Raw genomic sequence first — 21,051 nt, 5'->3', positions numbered from 1 at the left:
GTGGACTAGGGAGTTCTCATATTCGTCCACCATTCCGCAGGTGTCGTTATTGGGGCAGGAATGTAGATTGAAGTCTCCTCCCCAAATTATATGGGCGATTTCCATTTTCTGTTTGGGGTGCCGATGTTCGGTTATTTTTTCTTGGATTAGGGAAAGGACGCTCAAAAAGTTGTCATCCTCTAGGTTGTTATATAAGTTGATTATTGTGATGAGGAGTTTTTTCCCAATTATGAAGTTGAGGATCTGGAAATTTGGTAATAGGTCTACATTGATGATCTTTATGTTAGGAATTGTATTTGCTAGGTAGATTACCAGTCCCCCTTTAGGTCTACCTGAAATGCTAGGAAGGGCGGGGGATGTAAATGTCCTGTATCCCTCAAGGTGTAGGGGCGTCGTTGCCCAGGTTTCTTGTAAGCAAATGATTTGGGCGTCCTTCAAGAAACCAGCGGCCGAACTGTCCTCTATTTTGTTTCGGAGACCCGCCACGTTCCAAAAGATCACAGGGAGCTGTGAGGGTGTGTTATCTAAGGCTGAGATTTTCGTTTGTGGAGGGGCTGGAATGGAGGTGGATGGGGCGAAGGTTGTTTGTGGGGACTCCGGGGTTTTAATTATTGGTCAATCGACCATTTCCAGGCCGCTAAACCGGTTCATAGTCGGTATGCCTGACCAGTTTTGCCCGTTGATGGAATCTCTATAGTTGGGTCCGTATAGTTGGTGGGGTGGTCTCTCCCACTGCTCCCAGTTTCTAGATCTATTTTGTGGGCCCATAATCTGCCACGGGACTTCTCTTTGCTGGTGATTCTGATTTACTGACCACCAGGAGTTATCGGGGTCACTATGTCGCGGCAGTAGTTTTGGACCAGCGACATCTAGCTCCCACAGCTGTGGGATTGGTTTCCGCCAGATGTTATCAGTGTCACGTATGTAATTGTTGTTATTATATCTTTTTGGGTAGAAGTACGACAAGGATCTTGTGGCGATCCCCCCTGTGGTGTTATTATATTCCCAGGAGCAGATGTACTCAGCTATACTGGGGTCCTCAAGCGTAATTACAACGCAGTCTCCCCGGATAGTTTTTTTCCTATTTCACATGTATGTCTACCTGGTTAATTCCCTTCTTCCATGCATGGTATTCATTGGGGTGAGGGAGAGAGCTTTAACATCTAAAGAGAAATAACAACAAGGTAAGTAAATGTGTGTCTTGGGAAGACGCAGAAATATTGAAGGTAAATGTAATGTGAATATATATATATATATATATATATATATATATATATGTTACCAAAAAGTTCCCCAGATATGAGGCCACACTCTTCCACAGGTAGGTAACAACCCTTTTATTTAGATTGGCAGTCTGCTTCACACTCAGTCGTTGTGCCCCCTCCGGACTTTCTGGGACCTGTAGTTCTGCATAAATGAACTACAGATCCCAGAAAGCAAGAAAAAAAACGGCACATGTTAGAATTTTCAAAATTTCCATAGAGAAAAAATCCTATGTCTAATAACTTTGGCGTTTGTGGACGGAATCGGCTGAAATTTTCAGGAAAATGGCACATTTTGTTTGAGCAGCCCCTGAAAATTTTGGGGGGGGGGGGTTCCGTCAAGGGGGGCCGAGAAAAAAGGGGGGTCCCAAAACGCGTTTTTCCCATTCATTTTTCCATAGGGCCTTTGGCCTCACTTTTAGCTCGAACGGCTGAATGGATTTGCACGAAACTTGGCAAAATTGTAGGGACTGTTAGCCCCTTTGTGCCTTTGCTAGGTCTCAATATATGTGCTCCAGTGGATTTCGAGAAATTAACGTTTAAAAAAACAGATATATCTGTGACAGCGTCCCGGGTAGCGCACCAGATCGCGTATTTTTCGCGTAACGGAGCTTTGCGAAGCGAAGCTGATTGGCTCTCCGGTGTCTGTCAACATTCTAAACAGTCCGGAGCGGCCGCCATCTTGTCTCTCGGTAGGATCGAGAGACAAGAGGAGGAGAAAAACGAAGGGGGAATTTAATGAAAGGGGGCAAGGTAGACCCCTCTTGACCCCCTAGGAATGATGTTGGGGTTATTAAAGGGTCCCGTGTGGAAAAAAAAAAAATTTGATTTTTCACGGTAGAAGCGCTTCCCGGTTCGCGAACCGGGCCGCAAACTGGTAGCGAAACGGGAATTCGCCATTTTGTGTTTCGGTTTAATTAAATTACAGGGTATAAGGGGGTACGGGAGACGTATCCTGACCCCTTATGTTTCTGAGGGTGGCTGAGGAGGCTCATATATGTTGATACATGTCTTCCAGCGGCTGTGCGTGAGCGTTTTTTTTTGCTGCATGACGTCTGTTAACGTTCGATTCGATGGAAATCAGGAACTGTTGACCGCCATTTTGTCACTGCAAGTAAATATTTTGTTAAAAATAATTGTTATAAATTAATCCTTATTGATAAACATTGTCTACGCCATCTTGTCTTTTTTGCAATGCCACACTTTTGTCGTGCACGGCAGCCATTTTAGATGCCTTGACCAGACCCACTCTCTGCACGCCGCCGATCCTCAGCATGGCTCCCCACCCTCGCAAGCATCTCCCCCACGCACTGGTCACCCCCGCTCTCTCTCTCATGCATGAGCCAGAAACCTCCTCCCATCTGCGCTGTTCTTCTCTGTGAATCGCACCCTGTGCCCGCCCGACACCTCCCTTTCACCCTATTCACTACCGCACCCTCTGACACTCCTCTTCCTCTGTGTCCGATTGTCCAGGCCGGTCCCAGGCTATCACCTAGCCCTGCAGATGTAGTTTATGGCCCCAACTGTAAAGAATCACCCCTCTTCAAAGGAGTTACAGTAGATCAAGGCCCCCACCCGATGAGATCCGTCACACCACACGCGGTCCTACTATCTGATAACCATCCTGTATTGTGCTTGGGGAGGGGATTCTCACTGTGAGGGTGTGTGGGTCCGAGCCTGAAGCGGAAGATTCCAGGGATGCCTCTTTGTACATCAAAGTTTTTACAATTATGTGTCACATTAAAAATATATAGCACTCCAACAAAGTAGTAGGATTATAAAACTTTATTAACTTATAAATATATACAACGCAACAAAAACAGTAAATACATTTAAACATTTTTTGAAAAAAGAAGCAACAATGGTCAGTAGCTGTCTTTTGTGCGAATAGTCCCAAGGCAGCACAACGTGCTGAGTTCTGGACGGCACCCAGGTGATGTTACCTGGGTGCCGCACTGGTTTTTGGTATCCTACAATGCAGCTCCGAAAAACGGCGTGGGGCGTCCCGAGGGGTGCGGGGGGAGGCCTCGTCAGTAGCGGTCTGTTGTGCAAATAGTCCCAAGGCAGCAGAACGCGCTGAGATGTGGATGGCACCCAGGTGATGTCCATTAAGTTGCCGCACTGGTTTTGGTATCCTACAATGCTGCTCCGAAAAACGCTTGTCTGCTCGGTCTTGGACCCCATTCTCGAAAGCGTCCCCTGAGCCTTGAAGATTCTACAAAAGTCTTGGGGGCCCCCCCGACTCCTGCAGGCTTCCGGTGGGGAGCGGCTGCCATGATTGCTCGCGGAATGACCACGACGGAGCCACGAGATGGTGGTGCTTTCATGCTGACGCCAGCTTCAGTCTGAAACATCCAGAAACAAGGTGGGGCTTTCATCGTTTGGGAAAAAAAATGTTTTAATCCAATGAAAAGTGTTATTTTTAGGTCATATGATCAAGCCTTCCATCATTAGGAAACCAAAAGTAAAATGAACCAATGAAAAGTTTTATAAACAAGTCATATGACCTGTTATGCGGCATAGGGCTATAAAAAGCGTAGAAAATCCGTTGGCACGTGAGGCGGCGTCAGTAGCGGACCGATGTGCGAATAGGCCGAAGGCAGCACAACGCGCCAAGATCCGGATGGCACCAAGGTGGTGTCCAGCAAGTTGCCGCACTCGTGTGGCCATCCTACAATGCTGCGCCGAAAGTCGCCGTGGGGCTCCCCGTTGGCCTGTGAGATCGCGTCAGTCAGTGGGGGCTGTTTGAGGATCTGACTGCATTGGAAAGCAATGGGATGCTGTGCGTCGCCCCCAAGATGGAGGCTCCTCGGCTGCAGTGGGGCGCCCCTTGGAGTTTCACTCGCTATCCAGCTGAGTTGCGTCCGCACTTGCGGCTACAGTAGGCCGAAGGCAGCACAACGCGCCGAGATCTGGATGGCACCGAGGTGGTGTCCAGCAAGTTGCCGCACTGGTGTGGCCATCCTACAATGCTGCGCCGAAAGTCGGCGTGGGGTGCCCCGTTGGCCTGTGAGGTGGTGTCAGTAGCGGACCGATGTGTGAATAGGCCGGAACAGGCACAAGGCGCCAAGATCCGGATGGCACCGAGGTGGTGTCATAGTTGAGAGTTCTGAGCAGCGCTTGTAACACTGTCTGAAGCTTATTTGCACCTGCTGCAGCTTCACTATTGCCCTGGTGTGGTTAAAGATCGCCCATGACATAGGCGGCCTGCTCCCGGGGTCCGGCGGAACTTTTTTCCTTTTCCTTTCTGCATCTTGTCCCACAATCCGTTTGACCTGAAGACACGACCAGGTCCCTGAATGTGTGCAGGGGGACGCTATTGATTGAATCAAAATGGCGGCTTCACACAAAGCTGACTCAAGCGTTGCTGCTGATGCTATACAGACAAAAACTGGTTTTCAGTTTGTACACTCTTCAGGATTTTTCCATCCAAAATGGCGCCGGTATAAATGGGACTCGTAACTCCTTGTTGTGTACTGGTTGCACAACCTTGATATCACGAGATCCGTATGCAGTTTTGAAGCACCTGGCGGGCGGGGACGAGAATTGATTGAATATTTCGACATCCCTATTGATATTAAGTTCTGATGTGTTGTTGATTACTGTACTATTGAAAGTTCGAATTAACGTCACCCATGGTACTTGCCCGCAAATGTATATCTAGATAATTTTATTGTAAGTGGCCCTGTCGTATTTTAATTACAAAATGTACGTCCACCGATTCCGCAACTGTTAGACACCTAAGTTCTTGCAACCTAATGGCCCGCTCGTTACGTTCCTCTACAGTGTAAATGTCTCCTCATCATATATGATTCCAGTTTGCTCCGTGGCCGGCCCACGTGGTTATAGGCCCGTATTTGTATACTGACATTTTCACAATAAAGGTTTTTAAAACAAAATATGGTAGTAGTATTTACATTGGTAAAGTTTTTAATTTTACTCACCGTTTTCGAATCAGTAAAAGGCAAGTGAAATAAAGCAGTCCAATTACATGACGGATAAAAGGTATAATACGCAGGAACGCAGTAAAGATAAATGGTCAAGGGCTGTTGTGTTTTCTACTCCTGCAACATAAAGTGATCGATAAGAATCTGATATTCAGGCGTATCGGCGACTAAGACAGCAGGCCGAGCCTCTTTTGCTCAACGGCTCCGTCATGGGACGAAGAAACGCCCTTTTTCTCGAAAAAGGAATATATTTTACTTGCAGGACAGTTGTAAATTTTCCGGGAAAGTACATTAGCCTGGAACATTATAACATATATGTTTAAGAAAAAATAATGTTCGAAAGCAATAAAAAGCGTAATTTTTAGGTCATATGACCAAGCCTTTCATCATTAGAATAACAAAAGTAAAATGAACCAATGCAAAGTTTTATTAACAAGTCACATGACCTGTTATGCTTACGTTACACGCTGCGCACCGGATCGCTTCCGGGAAGCTGCGCTTCGCGCACCGGAGCACTTCCGGTGCGCTAACGCGGCGTGTCATATAACGCATTACGAGACAACGTAGGTCCAGAATATAGTCAAAATGTCTCCACCAACCAGCGGTCGGAACACAACCCCTTTCAGCAGTCTAAAAAGTTCTGTTAAATGACAACAGAAGGGACAGGCAACAAGAACCATCAGTCAAAGAGGGGAGGGCAAGTTCTTCTCTACCGGGTCACGTTGGGGCGCTACCGGAACTGATCGAATTGGTAGTCTACAGTGTTTCTGGATGTTTCAGACTGAAGCTGGCGTCAGCATGAGAGCACCACTATCTCGTAGCTCAGTCGTGGCCATTGCACGAGCAATCATGGCAGCCGCTCCCCACCAGAAGCCTGCGGGAGTCAGGGGCCCCCAAGACTTTTGTAGAATCTTCAAGGCTGAGGGGACGCTTTCGAGAATGGGGCCCCAGCCCTAGCAGACAAGCGTCCGAGTTCCAAGGTGTCCCAGGGCCATTTTAGTGGACCACGCCCAAATCTGAAGAGCCGGACGCCATTTTGAGAGTCCTGTGGCAGCCGCCTATCAATGCATCGCAAGAGCGGGAGCAACTCAACTACATGGTGAGCGAGACGCTGTAGTCGCAAGAGCGGGCGGTAAACAGCTGAATGGCGGAAGAGGCACAGTGTAGCAAAAGCGGGCGGAATGGCAACTGAAACGGTAAAGGGGCGCCCCACTACAGCGTGTCTTCAGGTCAAACGGATCGTGGGACAAGGTCCTGAATGGAAGAGTCATCAAAAGGTAAAAAGTTCCGCCTATGTCGGGGCGATCTTAGGCCACACCAGGGCAACACGACTTGAGGAGGGGGCAGGAGCCAAGCGCCCCCTCCCAGTCCGCGCCACCACACCGTATGTTGAAAATCTGAAGCCATCGTTCTACAAACTCTCAACCCGCCTTGGATGGAAAAATCTTGAAGAATGTACAAACTGAAAACCAGTTTTTGTCTGCATAGCATCAGCAGCAACGCTTGCTATCAGAGTGCATGAGTTTCATGCTCGATCAATTGAGCTAGCCGGATCAGGCAACAAAAAGTATAAAATAGTTATGTAAATAGTTATTTAATAAAATGTTTTACCCTGTTACTTTGCTGGTGTGTTGTATATATTTATAATATTTGCATAGAGTTTATCGTTATTTTGGGCGGGTTGGGTGGCGGAGCCGAGCTGTCTTGCAGCCATCATGGTGTGGAGCTCAGTTCATCTCACTAGTTTCTTATTTCTCATGAAGGGTTGTTCCTAATGTTTCTATTTTAGCGAGGTCAAAAAGAGATCCCATTAGTGGCCTACTGATTTTGCTCGATTACTTTTGTTTTTTTACACGATTTTTCACTATCTGCAAAGACTAAACAGAGTATTGCGACTCTGTGCTTGTTTGTAAATAGAGAATGAACCAAAGAGAATCAATTCTAAAACAGTAAATGCTTGGATAACAATCAATCAAATGGAGAGACAAGCAGGCACGACGGATTACAACGGGGGCAAAGTCCTGCGTTAACTACCCATCACTATCTGCAAAGAGAGAGTACTACTAAGAGAAAAGAGGGGGGGGCAGCGTTCAAAGCACATCAGCGTGCATAAACACGAAAATGTTTTTACCTATCACGTACTTGACATTTGACAGCTTTTGATATTTGCTATTAAAAAACCATTGAAATTCACTGAAAAAAACATAGGTTTTAGGCCATATATAGTTAGGAATTAGCATTTACAAAACCTTGAAAATTCACTGAAAAAAACATAGGTTTTAGGCCATATATAGTTAGGGATTAGCATTTACAAAACCTTAATTTACTCGCACAAAACCATAGGAATTCGCATATATAGTTAGATGCAATAACTATATATCGCGCACCCGCAATCCACTGCTGATGTCACATATTACATCATTCATGACATGGTCAGTGACATCACTGATGACATCACTGATGACATCTCAAATGACATCACTGATGAAATCACTGATAACATCTCATTTGACATTACTGATCACATCACTGATGATATCATTCATGTGATAATACGATGAACCTCTTCAGACTCGAATATAACCTTAGATACAATCAGTGTAAACAGACACTCACAGACTGTCACTCATCCATGGAGTTACTCACACACCTAGTCAGTCATGCAAAGAATCAATCACACCTCCATTTCCTCAACTATACAGTTATACACACCTTACTTAATCAAACATATACTAACACATATTTACTCTTATACAATCACTGATACAAGTTCACAATGATCCATACAGCCACTCACACATTCACTGGCTCTTATGCACAGTTATTTATATATATATCAACTCTTACATGTACTGTGTTTTACATATGTACTTACTTTGACATGTAGCACTGAGAAATCCAATCACTCACCAATACACTCATGCAGACAGTCAACCGCCCATACAGCTGTTTCCACATGCACTTTTGAACCCATACATCTAGTGAATCAACTGCTCACACATCTATGCACAGAGTCACATACCTCCCAGCCACCCCCCCACACACACACACACAAACACTCTCCCATACAAATATTTGGGCAACCAATCAATAACCCATATAGTTACTCATATGGCTACTGATCAACACATGCAGCAGTTTACAGAACTACAGAAATAATGATGCACAAATTAAGACAGTTTAGTCACTAACCCATGCACTCAGTGAGACACATTTTATCATTCCCTCATACAGTCAGTCATGCACCTACTAAATCCTTCATCCAAACACTTATACATCCACTCATTCTTCAATATGTAAGGCATATTTTAACTTTACAGAAACATACAGTCACTGGATGTTGTCATCAGTGATGTCATCAGTGATGTCGTCAGTGATGTCGTCAGTGATGTCGTCAGTGATGTCGTCAGTGATGTCGTCAGTGATGTCGTCAGTGATGTCGTCAGTGATGTCGTCAGTGATGTCGTCAGTGATGTCACTGACCATGTCATGAATGATGTAATATGTGACATCATCAGCAGTGGATTGCGGGTGCGCGATATAGTTATTGCATCTAACTATATATGCGAATTTCTATGGTTTTGTGCGAGTAAATTAAGGTATTGTAAATGCTAATCCCTAACTATATATGGCCTAAAACCTATGGTTTTTTCAGTGAATATATATTATATATATATATATATATATATATACACACATATATACATATACACATACATATATATGTATACATGTATATCAGAGCCCGACCAGTCAGGTTTCACCCCCAATAGGCAGGGCAGTGACAATCAGCGTCTTATACAGCTCACTTCAACAACTCAGATGCTGCTCTCCTCTCAGTTGACTCAGAGAAAGCGTTTGACAGGGTGGACTGGGGCTTTTTGGACAAGACTCTGGCGCGCTTCGGTATCGGGGAGCGCTTCCGGGCATGGGTCGCCAGTTGCTACGACACACCCCAGGCGGCGAGCCGCATCAATGGCATTGGCTCGCAACCCTTTGATATCCGGAGGGGCACCAGGCAAGGGTGCCCGCTTTCGCCCTTACTTTTTGCGCTCTACATAGAGCCGTTCGCGCAAAGAATAAGGGACAACCCGGATATAGCTGGAATTACTTTCGGAGGTGAGCTACATCCCATCAGCCTATACGCCAATGATATTTTAGCTGCCTTAGACAACCCCGCACGGTCCGTGCCAGCTTTCCTGGCTGAAATGGAGGCCTTCGGGGAGGTGTCTGGTTCAAAATGAACATAGGGAAATCCATGATCCTCCCGTTGGGCCGTAACGTCTGTAAATCCGCTGGCGGCCTCAGGACATTCGGGGGATTGTCCACGCACACGTTGCTTCCGTATTTGGGTATCACCCTGACACCAAGCGCAACGCAGACGGTCGATCAGAACTATGCGGTTGTGTTTGCCCAAATTCAAGGAGACCTGTAAAGATGGCTGCAACAACCACTCTCCTTGCTGGGGCGGGTTGTGGCGGTTAAAATGTCCATACTACCCAAAGTCCTGTATGTGTTCCAAACCATCCCGGTGACTCCACCGATAGGAATGCTAAAGAAACTACAAGACGCGATACAGCAGTTCGCATGGGCCGGGAAGCGCCCGTGGATCCGTAAAGACCTGTCTTGATGCGCCCCACTTGAGGGGGGTTTGGAAATTCCTGACCTATTGAGGTACTTCCAGGCGACAACTCCGCTATCTCCTGGAATGAAACTGCCCAGAGTCAGAAAAGAGGTGGCTTTTCCGGGACAGAGCGATGGCCTAAATGTCTCTCTGGAAGGTCCCTTTTTTTTGAAGCATTCAGATAGACAGGCATACCTTAAGAAATCGCCCATCAACCGCTCGATACTCAAAGTATGGGACACAGTGGCAGTCAACAGGGGCCTCACCACGTTCCACTCGCCTATTACGCCGCTGTTTGACAACCCAGCCTTCCCATTCATTCATTGTATCTTTATTTCGAGAAATTTTGTCATAAAAGAATTCACACAAATTAAACTTTTTAGGAGAATTAAAATAAGTTTACACGAATTATCCAAGTAGTAAAAGCGAGTGAAGTACAAATAACCAGAGGACCTGATGATCATGAACGGTCCGTTATTAATTAAAAACATCCATAAGTTCATCCATTGCGTGTCTGAAATATCAATTCATTCATGTAAACATCAGTGCATCTACAAGTTTTGAAATAAATAGATCTACATTCAGATAATGTTAATTAGCAGCCTTCTCTTATTCCACATGGCTGCCAGGTATTTAGCTACCACAAATACAGTTACAGTGGAGAGATCTGTTTTAAAAATTCTGTAGGCTTGCATACAATGTGTAAAACTCAGGTTTTTGCATAGAGGAATGATCCAGTACCTTCTATGCTTTTTGTAGGCTGGACAATAAAACAATACGTGTAAGTCGTTTTCCTGCTCGCTATTACAGCCTGGACAATTTCTTGGAGAAGACGGACACCACTTGCTCGTAAAAGCTCTAATTGGCAGGGTGCCGTATCTCCACTGTAGATACAATTTTCTAGTTAAAACAGGATAAATATCATTTGAAACACCTTCAAAGTAATAAAAGTCGTTAGCGAGTAAGAATGTTGCAGATAAAGTGCCAGTTTGTGCGTTCTGCGTCAGGGCAGATAATTTACTTTCATAATACAACCTTGCCAAATGCTTGTGTGGGACCAGACTGCAGGCTGTCTCTGGGTCAGAAAACAACCATTTAGGTGGCTCAAAAACCTGGGACAAGAATATATTTCTTTCCCTTTCTTTTGCTTTTCCACCTTACAGATGGACCCCCCCCAATACCCTTTGTCTAGACTTGGCTCATGAGGCACTGACTCCTACCTTCCTAAGTATGTATCCATGACAGAATACATGCTGGTTTCTAAGCTAACGTACTGTATGTGTGTTCTAATGTATGTGTGTTCTACTAGATGTTATATAGCACTTCATTGTCCCACAATTGAGAACTTCCGTATTTATCTGATATACGTAGTACCAATGTCTATGTGTGTTCGTAGTCCTTTTTCTCTCTCCCTCACAGGTGACTATTAGTCTAGCGCAATGGGATCCGCGCATTAATAACCACGTGCTCTTGTTTTTCAGGCTTACTACATCAGAATTATTGACAGAGCTAGTGACACGTGTAAATATAAATTATATATATACACATTGATAAAGAGAATATCATCACACTTCTTTGTACATACACCTTAAAAATTTTTGTGGTAAAACATTAGTGAGTGACAGGGGGATCTGACCCTGGTCCTGACGAAGGGGCATAGCGCCCCGAAACATGTTGACCCGCACAGGAGAGTAAGCCCATTAACTTGCTTTATCTCTCCGAATCACTTTTTTAACAATACCAGCCAGTGTCTATTAAATAGTTTTTTCTACCACTAGGCCAGGTATTTTTTAACACCACTTATTTATATTTCACCACTGACCCTACTGACACTCCTATTCACTCACATAGCACCCACATAAAAAAGGTGCTCCAGCGTAGTCGCTTGTCGCAGCACTGCCCCGGGTCAAGCCTAACCGGTACCAGAGGCTTGCTGGGGGGCAGAGCCAAGAGACTCTTTAGAAATTTATTTTCAGTGGCCACAATCTCGGGTCTACACTGGTGGCCCCAGAGTTCCCCGCCATACGTTACTGCCCCCCTTGCCTGTAATTTATATATTTCTAGGGGTGGGCCAATCGGTTTGACGGAAGATTTGTTTGATAACTTGAAAATGGCCCCCGCCCGCTGGGGCAATTTGAGTTGAGATTTAATTTGATGGGGGGCCCAGGTCATGGTTTCATTCAGGGTCACGCCCAAATACTCAAAGGTCTGAACCCTTTCCAGCCTAGCTACACCTATCCTCGGGGTTAGGCGTGTGGTTGCTAGTGGATTAAAAATCATGAATTTGGTTTTGAGGGTATTTATCTCTAGGCCCCGTTCGTAGCAAAATACTTCAAAACCATCCAACACGCGTTGAATACCCATGGGGGATTTAGACAATAGCAGAGTATCGTCTGCAAACATAATTGCAGGCAGCCGGCGAGCTTAGGGGCATCGCTGTTCGGTACCGCATTCAGGTGAGCGATTACCCCGTTGACAAAGACAAAACAGGGTCGGTGCAAGCACAGAGCCCTATCTCACCCCCCTGTCAACAGAGAACCTGGGCGACAGCGCACCGTTTTTTCCGCACCTGACCTGTGCAAAGTTCTCCTTGTGGAGCCGTATTATTAAGTTCAGAAGTTGGAAAGGTATTCCCAGCTCTAGTAGCATAGACCATAATTTTCCGCGTGGGACCAGATCGAAGGCCACGCGAAGGTCCACAAAGACAGTATAAAGTGTACCGCCCTCAATCTTGACAATTTTCCAGAATAGGATGGTCAGGCGAAAAATTTGATCTGTAGTGGATACATTCTTCCTGAACCCAGCCTTGCAAAGATCTTTTGTGGCACATCAATGAGGCTGATAGGCCTGTAGTTGGCTGGGAGAAGAGGGGAGCCCTTCTTGAAGATCGGGACAATCTCTGCTCCCAGCCAAGTACTAGGGACTGCCATTCCCCTCTGGACTGCGTTGAATATAGCTGTTAAGTAAGGAGCCCAGACCATGGGTTCATGCTTTAACAGATCGCCTGGGAGTTTGTCCAACCCCGGCGCCTTGCCAGCTGAGAGCTTGGAAATTACTGCACAGACTTCTTCCACATGAAGGGGTCCCCATCGGTTTGAGCAGTAAGATTTAAGAGCAAGCCGCAAGCCCCCTTGTTCCCCATTACTTTCGACATTGGCCCCACCGTAGAGGGTGCGGAAGTGATCCTCCCACACACCTGCAACAATATTTGGTTCAGCTGCCGACAGGGGCTCGCCCGACCCCGTATTCACGATTTGCCAGAACTTACGAGCATCTCTTGTTTTGAGGGCAGACACTAGGGTGGCCCAGTTGTCATTATCCCATTCAATCTTGGCGTAGTGAATAAGTCGCCTATATTCCAGTCTCCTAGATTTTATTAGTGCCTTGTTATTATTTTGCTTCACAGCCCGTAGCAAATCTGCCTTCGCCTTTCTACAGGCAGAATTGTACCAGGTGGCTTTTGTACCCCTGGTTGTCCGATTTGGAACCAGGGGGTTTAGTATCTCTGCTAAGGTGCTGGTTAGCTCCTGATGCAAGTCCCCTAGTTTTTGACATATGTCAGGGGTACTATTCTGCGTGGTTAAAGCACCAACAGCTTCCAATACAGGGACGAACCGAGCATAAAGCTCAGCCACTTGCTCGGGATGTGTTACCAACTTGTCCCATTTAACTCTACGCCTATTGCTAGATAGAACCGCCCTTGAATCGAGAGCATCATTTGGCATGCAGTTGTCTTTAAGAATGCCAGGAGAGGAAAGCTCCAAGATCAGCGCATTATGATCACTCTCGCCTCTGGGAACAACCCTAAAATCAATTACCTTGGCCCATCCACGGCTTTCGACAAAATATGTAGTCCAAGCGAGACTCTTGCCCAAGCTTGTTGAAGGTACAGGTCGGGGGGATATCAGATTTTGCACGTCCATTACAGGCCCTAATTGAATGATTAAGTGTTAAGGCCATGATTTGGACGGCTAGAGGGGACCATGACCTGGGTGGGGGGCCCTCTTTTGGAGGTATATTCCAGTGCTCGTCTTCATCCAGGTTTGCACCATCCATCAAGCCCGGGAGTGGCTCGAAATGGCAATTCAGGTCACACCCTACCACGAGTGAAGTACCATGAGGAATGGTGTTCAAAAATGAAGAAAGCTCCTCAATGGTTCTTGACTCGCTTGTAATGTTCGTAGGCCTGGAATACACATTAAACAATGCAAGCCTTGAGGCGTTCGACCACTCTAAGACTACGCATTGTACGTCCTCCGACAGAGTATTCATGATCCTGGCTTTGCAACCCAGATGGGAACCCACCCAAATAGTTAGGCCCCCGGATGGCCGACCCTTGCCCCCCACCTAGCCGGGACTGAAAATGAGACAAAGCCACTTCGTAATTGATCCTCCCTAGCCCAAGTTTCCTGAAAAAGGCACACGTCATTATTATCTATAAAAGAACCCCACTCTGGGCAGCCCATTTTTTGCGCAGACCGGCCAGGTTCCAGGACAATATTATCAGTGAGTCGACATCAGTTCTAGGTTCCCTTTTTGGGGGAGCATGGTCCTATTTTAATTGTATTAACTAGTAGGATGTGTAGAGTATTTGGGCCTGATGTCGAAAGGTCACATTTGCTGAGTCCAGTGGGTGCGCATGTAAGTGGGCTTAAATGGATACTCTCCCCATGGTCAGTACCTTTGGACCTTTCTTCGCTCCTATATTTAACATACCCGCTCTGGTGAATTAGGTTAGGGGTGGAACAATCACTTGTCCAGGGTCGGGCTACAACTCCATAATTACGCTGTAGTCAGTCGACCTGATCCAGGCAACTGTACCGGTTGTAGTCAAGGTACTGGGTAGGCATATTAGTGTTGTAATCTGTGTCCCTAGACCCCCTGCTCTGCCCTCTGGGTACCACCCTGGTCCTTCCCTCCGCTAGCCCCTCTTCAGGACAAAAGATGTCAGAGGGATAGAAGGACAGTGGGAGGGACTGGATAATTGTATTGGGGTTACCGGCCGGCCAGTTACAGATGTGAACAATTGTTCAAGGGTCCCTAAAGTTAACTAGGACACAATCCCCACTAATGTTCCTAATAGTATTGCCCACCCAGCTAACCCTTCTAACCATCAGAATTTCACTGGATATATGTGGTGGGAGAGGTCTGTGTTTATTCAGCCAGCTTGCAACTTTATTTTTGAGTGATACAAATGATTCGGCAGGTGGGGTGTCCAGCTCGGGGACTCCCGCTAAGACCACTGTAAGGGGAGCTGCTTCCGGGGGTAAAGCAATTACCATTTTCTTACTCAATATATTACCCTCAGTAATTTTTCGCTCTCCACACGGAGTAGGCTTTTTGGCCAACCTTGGAGGGCTGGCAGGGGGGGCAGAGTGGGTGGAACTAATTGGAAGACTCTGAACTATAGCGAGGGTGGTTGCTGTGGGATGGCTGTTAGTTATAGGGGCAGCTCCCTCGTTGGTATCAGGCTTCCCCTGTGTGATTATTGCAGTTTGTAAACAGTCAGCCATAACCCCAGCAACTTTCTCCAAGTTTGTTAGCCTAAACTCAATTTGGGCTAGTCTGGCATCTAAGGGGCCAAACAGGGACTTCAAAGAGTGCCTATGTTGGGAATCGTTAGGTCTCCCTCAACCAGGGTTACCCCACTAGTATTGGAGTTGTTGGACATCACTGTGGGAGAACTCGGGTCAGGAGATGTGGCAATTCCGCTAGTTGCAGGGGGAGCCACCTTGCCTTGTACCTGGGCCATGGGATCGTGGTGGCTGGATTGTTTAGCTAGCTTCGCCTTTCTCCCCCCGCTTGTCTGGGCCCCGCGTTTTCTTTTTGGAACGGCCCCCTCTCGGTTCCCCCTTAGCTGGCGGGTATTAAGCTCAGGTAGGCTATCAGCTGCCGAGTTATCACAAATATTGGGCACTAGTGAAGACTCAGGGATAGCCTGCAGTGAAACTCTGCCCCTTGCAGGGCTACTCCTGGGCTTCGGCGAGGCAGTGATTATCAGGCAATCGTCCTGGCTTAGGGTGTTGGCAGCAGGGGAAAACCTGCACCTTTCCGGAGTTTTAACATTAGCTATATGTCCCAACGCGGATCTCTTAGCATTATCAATTCCCTGGGACAATCGCCGTTCTAGAATAGTTATTTTGTTGGACAGCACCGAGTTTGCTCTGACCAGGAAATTGTCCAAAGTACCTGCCACATATGTGCCTGAAGACGTTGCTTTGCTCCTGGTCTCTCGGCTCGTCATTGTACGACCTGGCGTGTAACAAGATGACCAGTGTTGGTGGAAGCCCTGGATTACACCACGATGGTTACAGTGAGGGCCAAGAGGGGTGGCCCGGTCCGGGCTTTCACGGTCTCGAACGGGCTAAAACGGGCCCGCGCAGCGGGGGGCGTGCCTGTAGATATTGTGCGTGGGGGGAGGGGCGGGAAGAGCACACAGCGTCACATCCCACTGGCTGCTGGTCCTCGCAGTCCCGCTAGCGTAGAAATAATGCCCCAAGACACACCAACAAAGTCCTTCACTCAAGCGGCTCCCGCGAAGCAGGGGGCGCGAGGCGCTGGTTTTATATCCGGCTTGGAGGGGGGGTGGGAAGAGCACACAGCGTCACACCCCACGGGCTGCTGGTCCTCGCAGTCCCGCTAGCATAGAAACAATGCCCCAAGACACACCAACAAAGTCCTTCACTCGAGCGGCACCCAGCCTTTCCCCCGGGGATGGAGCCACAGGCATTAGGCTAGTGGAGGAACTCAGATTGCAGGTCCGCTGGACACATGTTCGACTTAGATGGCTTTATCCAGCTGGACGCCCTAACAGAGATGTATACTTTAACAGTACCACAGCGGTACCAATATTTCCAGATTAGACATTGGCTGACGCAAAGGGACACGGAGCAGTTAGTGGGCCGACGCCTCACGACCTTTGAGAAATGGCTCATCACGAAAAAAACGGACAAACAAGCGATCACAGACCTCTATAAAATAATCAGCCCATCCCCATCACGCTCTGCTGGTCAGAGGAGATGGGAATCTGAGCTCGGGAGAACCTTTACTGACAAAGAATGGCACAATATATACCGTAGGGCCCACCACATCGCCAGGAACACAGCAAGCAGGGAGTCTGCTGTTAAGATTGCGACTTACTGGTACTTGACGCTGGCTCGGCTGCATAAGGGTAATCTGAACCGCAGCCCCACATGCTGGAGGGGGTGCAGCAAGATAGGGACCATGATTCACCTGCTGTGGGAATGAGAGGAGGTGACGGACTTCTGGCAGGTAGTTCTAGATGATGTCAACACACACTTCGATACGGAGATTCCCCGCCTACACACTACTTGGTCTCCTAAATGCACTTAAATTTCCACTAAAATCGATTAGAGTGAAACAAATGGGGTTAGCGGTAGGTGCAGCGGCGCAGCATATTCTCTCGCTTGGGGGCACCACAAGAAGACCTACACACTCAGGCTGGCTACATAGACTCTGGTATATATTGGGCATGGAGCCGTTTCAGGCAACTCACGTAGGCCACAGAATCATTCAACATCATCTGGCAGCCCTTGCTTAATTTGCTACCCAGGGTATTTAACTAACTTACATGCCCAAGATATCTTAGATTGCAACCGCTTACTGACGCATCTTCCAAGGGGGCCACTTCCACCTAATAGGGACAAGGCCGGCAAGCTACTTGTACGACTCCACGGAGAGGTGGGTGGTGGGGGTAGGGGGAGTTGGGGATTGCTGGAGGTGGGGGGAGGTTGGTTATGTTATTTGGTGCTTGGGTGCGCAGATTGTTGAAGATTGCCCACGACATGCTCGCATGGACACCTTACGCCCTCATGCAGCCTGCGTCGATACACTTTTGTTGCTCGGGGGAGGTAAGGCAATTGAATTTGAGAGTTTACTCAGAACGTGTTCATTGTATTGTAATATGCCTGATGCACCTGAAAAATAAAACAAATTTAAACAAAAAAAAAGGCACACGTTAGTGCCTCATTAAATGGCAGAAGGGGCTTAGAGGATGTCCGCCCTGGCTCCACAATGTGGTGAGCTGAAGGCCAAGGACTTCGGCCGCCAAACGCATTATCATGTCTTAGGAAGCAGATTCCTCAGTAGCTGGACCAGGAGGGTGAGAAAAGACCCATTTTCAGAGGAGACGGACCACCAGTCTCCTGCAAGTCATCATATCAATTGTTATCTTGATAGGGCTGGGGGAACACATCACCCACGTCAATCATGGTCTGAGTCAGTGACATAAAAGGTAGAGTAGGAAGTATGTTCTCCCGTCTGGAGGCAGCAGTCCAATTGAGGGACGCAGCCCCTCCACTGTTGTACGAAGTGGCTACGGTCAATGTCAGACTAGTGACAGCTCAGAATAGTATGGGCATCTCCTAGTCTGGCATCAATGAATTCGGCACTGGACTCAGTTCCAAGGACCAGCGTGGACTATGTCACTGGACGCAGGGTAGTTATCGGAGCAAGATGTGGTGACTGGCTCGGTCGGTTCAACTGACACCAAGGGCAAACCTACTGGAGGTACTCCAGAGGGAAGGTCTCTCGGTGCGCCCCAGATAAGTCAGCAAGGATAAAAAAAAAATCAGAGCCTGTGAAAGGCAGAGAGTCTTTTAAGACCCCCAATGCTGCCCGGCGCAGGGTTCACCTATAATTCACCTTCGGTCCGTTACCAAAATAATGAGGCAAGCGCTGGAAACTGGAAGACAAAAAAAAGGTTCATTTCTCATTAGGAGACCACGTCAACTGCAGACACGGGATGTCTGAGGGAGGTGTTCTGCTAGCAACTCCTTTGGCTTTTCCTTTTATACAGGTTTGACACAATGCATTTGTTTCATCAACATGGTTACACAAGCTTGGAGTCCCCGCCCCGGTTGTCACACAAGCCCAACATTAATTCTCCTCCCACCCAGGTCAAAACAGACAATCTTATCTTGCAGCTGGACCTTGCTTCAGGGTCTAAAACGTGCGAGAACCGGCCAGATCTAAGAGTCTGTTCTGTTGATAAAAACAGGTCCCATTGTTGGCAAAAACAGGTCTTACAGTTTGCAGTGCAATAAACCATGTTTCCAAGAGTCTGTTTGGTGTTTGGAACCGGTTTGTGTAAGAGTGTCCAAGGGTTTGCCTGTACACCGAGTTGAGAGAAAAAACGAGTTTGTGGCAGCAAGGGGTGTTGAGTTTTTTTTTTGTGGCAATAGAGTTTATAGCCCCCCGCACACATACCAAGTCGGTCAGAGGGATGCTAGTAAGGGCAGGGTGAAACAAAGGTGACCAACAGAGTACAAAATGGCTGTGGTAGATACAAATGACTGCAGCTTATGTGCACATAGAAATTTCCACCAGACAAGATGGCGCAGGTAATGTTCATGATTGTCGTTTTGCTTTTAACAAGCCAAGACAGGCAGAACTCTTCGATCTGCTGTGGAGTGGCGCACCGCCCCAGAAACCTTGGTTGTGACGGAAACTAATGCGGGATTGGCTTCAAAGACTAGCAGGTGAGAGCAAGATCAGGAGCCATGCTGACACCCCTGCGCCTACTAAGGAAAATGCAAGTGAGCATGTGGGGGTGGCTAGAGAGGAAAGAGTTCACTTCAAACTCTTGGGTTTTGTGTTTAATTTACCTGAAGATTTTGATCATTAAGACCAGCCTATGGAATGGCTTTGGAATCTCCTGAAGTGGAAGAGGGACGAACGTTGAACTTCGACTACTTAAACCAGTCTCCTCGCAGAGTCTTGTGCTTGGCGATATTAAGCTTTACCTCGTAGCCCTAGATGGCCTTTGATTTTGATGCGCAGTCACTGAAGGCCTTAGAGTCTTGACTGGATCCCCAGGCCCCCCTGATGGGTATTTAGCACAGGCATTTGTTTGTGACAGTACCTACAGGGCATAAAACCTGTTGGTTTTGGGGTGGCATCCCATGCACACTAAGTAATTTGGACAAAAATTATCGAGGCAAGTCAGAGATGAGAGCGCAGACGATCACATTTGATGGCGCAGAAAGAAAAGACAAGAGGTCAGCTTGTGGAATTAGAGACTATACAGGCTCCGCACTTCATGCTAGAGCAGCCAGATCCAGTCTGACGCCTGGGGAACAGTCAATGGGTGAGGAACCTGCACCTAGATGTCTCTAGCAGAATAATGTTGCTTTTGTCCCTGCAGCCAACAAGGATGTAGCCAGTGAGGAGGCAAGCTATAAAGTGCACTGCAGTTGTATGGTTTTGCATTGACAAGGAGAACACTCACTGGTAACAGTCGCTCATTCCCAAGGTACAGTAGAGAGTAAAAATCAGTAGGCATTTTTCCGATATCAAAATCCTGTGCTCGCAAAAACCCCAGCGAAAGAAATCTATGTTGCGAACTTAAGCTGTCTCTAATCTAAACGTAAAAATTCCATTTTGGTACCAAGTTTGAAAAACGAAAAAAAAAAAGCTACAAATCGGACACCCAATTCCCAGAAAGCGTATTCTGATGCGCTTCCCTTTCTGATGATTTCATTAAAATGTAGCTCGAAAAGCAAGGACATACCCTACCCTGGGCTTTCCCAGTATACACTGATTCACATGAGTCACCTCAAGTTCTACAGTGTATAATAAAGCGGTCTACATGTATTAAAAGTTGCACTTTACCCGAGTTCCATCTGGTTTTGTAATCTGGAAAACTTCACTCCAGACTTGTATCCCGGTTGTTTCTCGCTCGCATCCACCTCTCCACGTAAATCCAGTTAAGGGTTCATTCAGTCCACCCATCCAACTAGACCCATCCTGCAACAGAGAAAGACCACACAATGTGTAAACAAAAAACACGTTCAACAAAAAATATGCACTGTAAAATGAGTATATAACACTAGCAAACTAAAAGGTACCAATGCATCATTTTGTTTAGTTTTAAACCATAGTTATGCCATTGGACAAGGAGTGTTTCCAGAATTTAAGTCTAACTAGAATTTTGCATTTAGATTATGACAAACGTAAAAAGTATTTGTAAAACCAGCAGATGGACGTGCTGAATTGGGATAGCAATTATGTTCCTCAGTCTCTTGATTGAAAGGGTTCCTTTCAATGGCGGTACAGGGAGGTGTCTAGTTGTCAAATGTTATCATTTTGCGTCGGGTTGATCATGAGGAAAAGCGCTGCAAGGATGTGTGGCTATGTGAAGGCCAACAAGGTCATTAGGTGGACACCCAGTCTTTACAACAGTTTCACATGTTTCCAC

General features: G+C 46.9%; 1 protein-coding gene across 2 annotated transcripts in view; it reads right to left on the bottom strand.

Annotated features, from left to right (window-relative positions):
- ATL2 (atlastin GTPase 2) overlaps positions 1 to 21,051 on the bottom strand; it is an 837,115-nt gene that overhangs the window by 563,789 nt on the left and 252,275 nt on the right. For both annotated transcript variants that reach the window (XM_086927189.1, XM_086927190.1), the window contains exon 3: positions 20,466 to 20,600. In XM_086927189.1, coding sequence (XP_086783315.1) covers positions 20,466 to 20,600 — 135 coding nt within the window. The remainder of the gene's footprint in view (positions 1 to 20,465; positions 20,601 to 21,051) is intronic.

This window comes from Lissotriton vulgaris, chromosome 6, assembly GCF_964263255.1.
Source record: "Lissotriton vulgaris chromosome 6, aLisVul1.2, whole genome shotgun sequence".
In the NCBI taxonomy this organism is placed as follows: Eukaryota; Metazoa; Chordata; class Amphibia; order Caudata; family Salamandridae; genus Lissotriton; species Lissotriton vulgaris.
Note: the sequence above shows the minus strand (reverse complement) of the source record. Positions and strands in the feature narration are given on the sequence as shown.